This window comes from Stegastes partitus, unplaced genomic scaffold (genome assembly GCF_000690725.1).
Source record: "Stegastes partitus isolate 25-593 unplaced genomic scaffold, Stegastes_partitus-1.0.2 Scaffold424, whole genome shotgun sequence".
Lineage (NCBI taxonomy): Eukaryota > Metazoa > Chordata > Actinopteri > Pomacentridae > Stegastes > Stegastes partitus.
The window spans coordinates 489,604-491,353 of NW_007578155.1; the positions used below are offsets into that span (position 1 = coordinate 489,604).

The 1,750-nt window shown below is 47.5% G+C and overlaps 1 protein-coding gene across 3 annotated transcripts in view; it reads right to left on the reverse strand.

The window, feature by feature from the left end:
- riok1 (RIO kinase 1 (yeast)) overlaps nucleotides 1–1,750 on the reverse strand; it is an 8,131-nt gene that overhangs the window by 2,827 nt on the left and 3,554 nt on the right. For all 3 annotated transcript variants that reach the window (XM_008285960.1, XM_008285958.1, XM_008285961.1), the window contains exons 8-12: nucleotides 1,555–1,635; nucleotides 1,078–1,164; nucleotides 818–955; nucleotides 636–739; nucleotides 388–494 (exon numbers count right to left, since the gene is read on the reverse strand). In XM_008285960.1, coding sequence (XP_008284182.1) covers nucleotides 388–494; nucleotides 636–739; nucleotides 818–955; nucleotides 1,078–1,164; nucleotides 1,555–1,635 — 517 coding nt within the window. The remainder of the gene's footprint in view (nucleotides 1–387; nucleotides 495–635; nucleotides 740–817; nucleotides 956–1,077; nucleotides 1,165–1,554; nucleotides 1,636–1,750) is intronic.

Consider the following 1,750-nt stretch of genomic DNA (forward strand, 5'->3'; position numbering starts at 1 on the left):
ACCGACCTAAACATATGTATTGTTCTGTGCTATTGCTGCTCTCCATCTGCTGTCCTGCTGTCCACCCCTCCATCCCCACTCTCACTGAGGCAGATGGCCTCCTTCCCTGAGCCTGGTTCTGCCGGAGGTTTTTTTTTTATGGATCCTTCCTACCGTTGCTCAGAGGAAGTCCAAAGGCTGCTGTGGACTGTTGGTTCTCTGTTAGCATCTGTGAGGTCTGTACCTGACTATGCTCAGGCTGTGAGATGTTGTGAACAGCGCTATGCAAATAAAATGGATTTGAACCGGACTGACCTTATAAATAAAGTTTGTCATCTTTTTAAATGAAGTGTGTTGTTTTCATAAAGCTGCGTTGCCTTTAAAAGTGAAGCTGTGCTGCGTACACACCTTGTCCAGGTACTGGTCGATGTTGTTGCAGGTGACTGACGGATCAGTGATGAAGTCAAACAGCTCTCTGACCGTCATCACAGCGACGCCGTGTTTTCCAAAGAACTCTGGGAAAAAACAGAACATCCGAGCAGAACAGTTCTTTACACGCAGACAGAATGACGTCAATCATAGAATCCACAGAACTTTGTCTTTGTTCATTCTGAACTTCAGAAAACTCAGCAGGAACCTGCTCACCATCGCCTCACCGTTCACATTGCTGCAGTCCTTCCTGAGGAACTCCAGAGCGTGAGGATGATCGTGTTCCACCGACTGTGACACGTCAATGATGTAAGCGCCTCCGTTGTGATACCTGTTGACAGGTAAGGAGCCATTAGAGAACGATGACGGAACGTCTTTTACAAGGTTTATTCTGAAAAGGACGCCTCACAGCATATTGAACTCGCTGAGGTCGGCGTGGACGAGTCGAGCGTCCTGGAACATCTTCCTCATGTTCTGCAGAACCTGCAGGTAGAGCTCCCGAGCCTTCGACTCGGACAAGGACACGTTCTTCAGCAGAGGAGCCGGCCTGATCGATCAAAACACCAGAGAACAATCAATACAATAGAGAACGATCAATGGATGACATGTAAGTGCATCCATCCATCAATCAATCAATCAATCTGATTGATCACCCTGACGGGTTCTTACATGTTGTCTTTTCCTATAAAGCTCATCAGAAGAACGTGACTTCTGAGCAGCAGAGGTTCTGGACTCGGGATTCCCGCCGTCTGCAGCCTGAAACACATCAACTTTCAGGTTCTGCTGTGTTCTATCAGGGAGTTCTGTGGGTTCCACTGAATTCTACCTGCAGCTTTATCAAGTTCTACAGGGATGTGCCTGTTAGATCAGTTCTACTGGGTTCTACCAATCAGATCACATTCTACTGAGTCTTATGTGTCTACTGGGTCATCTGACAGGTAGCACCCACATCAGGTTCTACTACAACCTGCATGTCAGTCAGATCAGGTTCTACTCACTTCTACCAATCGGATCAGGCTTTACGTACTTGTGCCCCTCAAACTCAGCACTAAGTTCTCCCTGTCAAATGATCGGGTTCAACTGGGTTCTATGTGTCAGTCGCATCCGGTTCTGCTGGGTTCTCTTAGACAGTAGAAAGATTCTGACCTGATGAGGTTCCTCATCTCTTTCTCAGCCCATGTTCTCACCATCTTCCTGGGGTTTCCTTTACAGTAACCATGACGGAACCTGTAGAACATCAGAAACCAGACATGTACTGAAGGTTTGGTGGTGTCAGACCTGTCTGAGCTCTTCTTCTGTGGTGTCAGACCTGTCTGAGCTCTTCTTCTGTGGTGTCAGACCT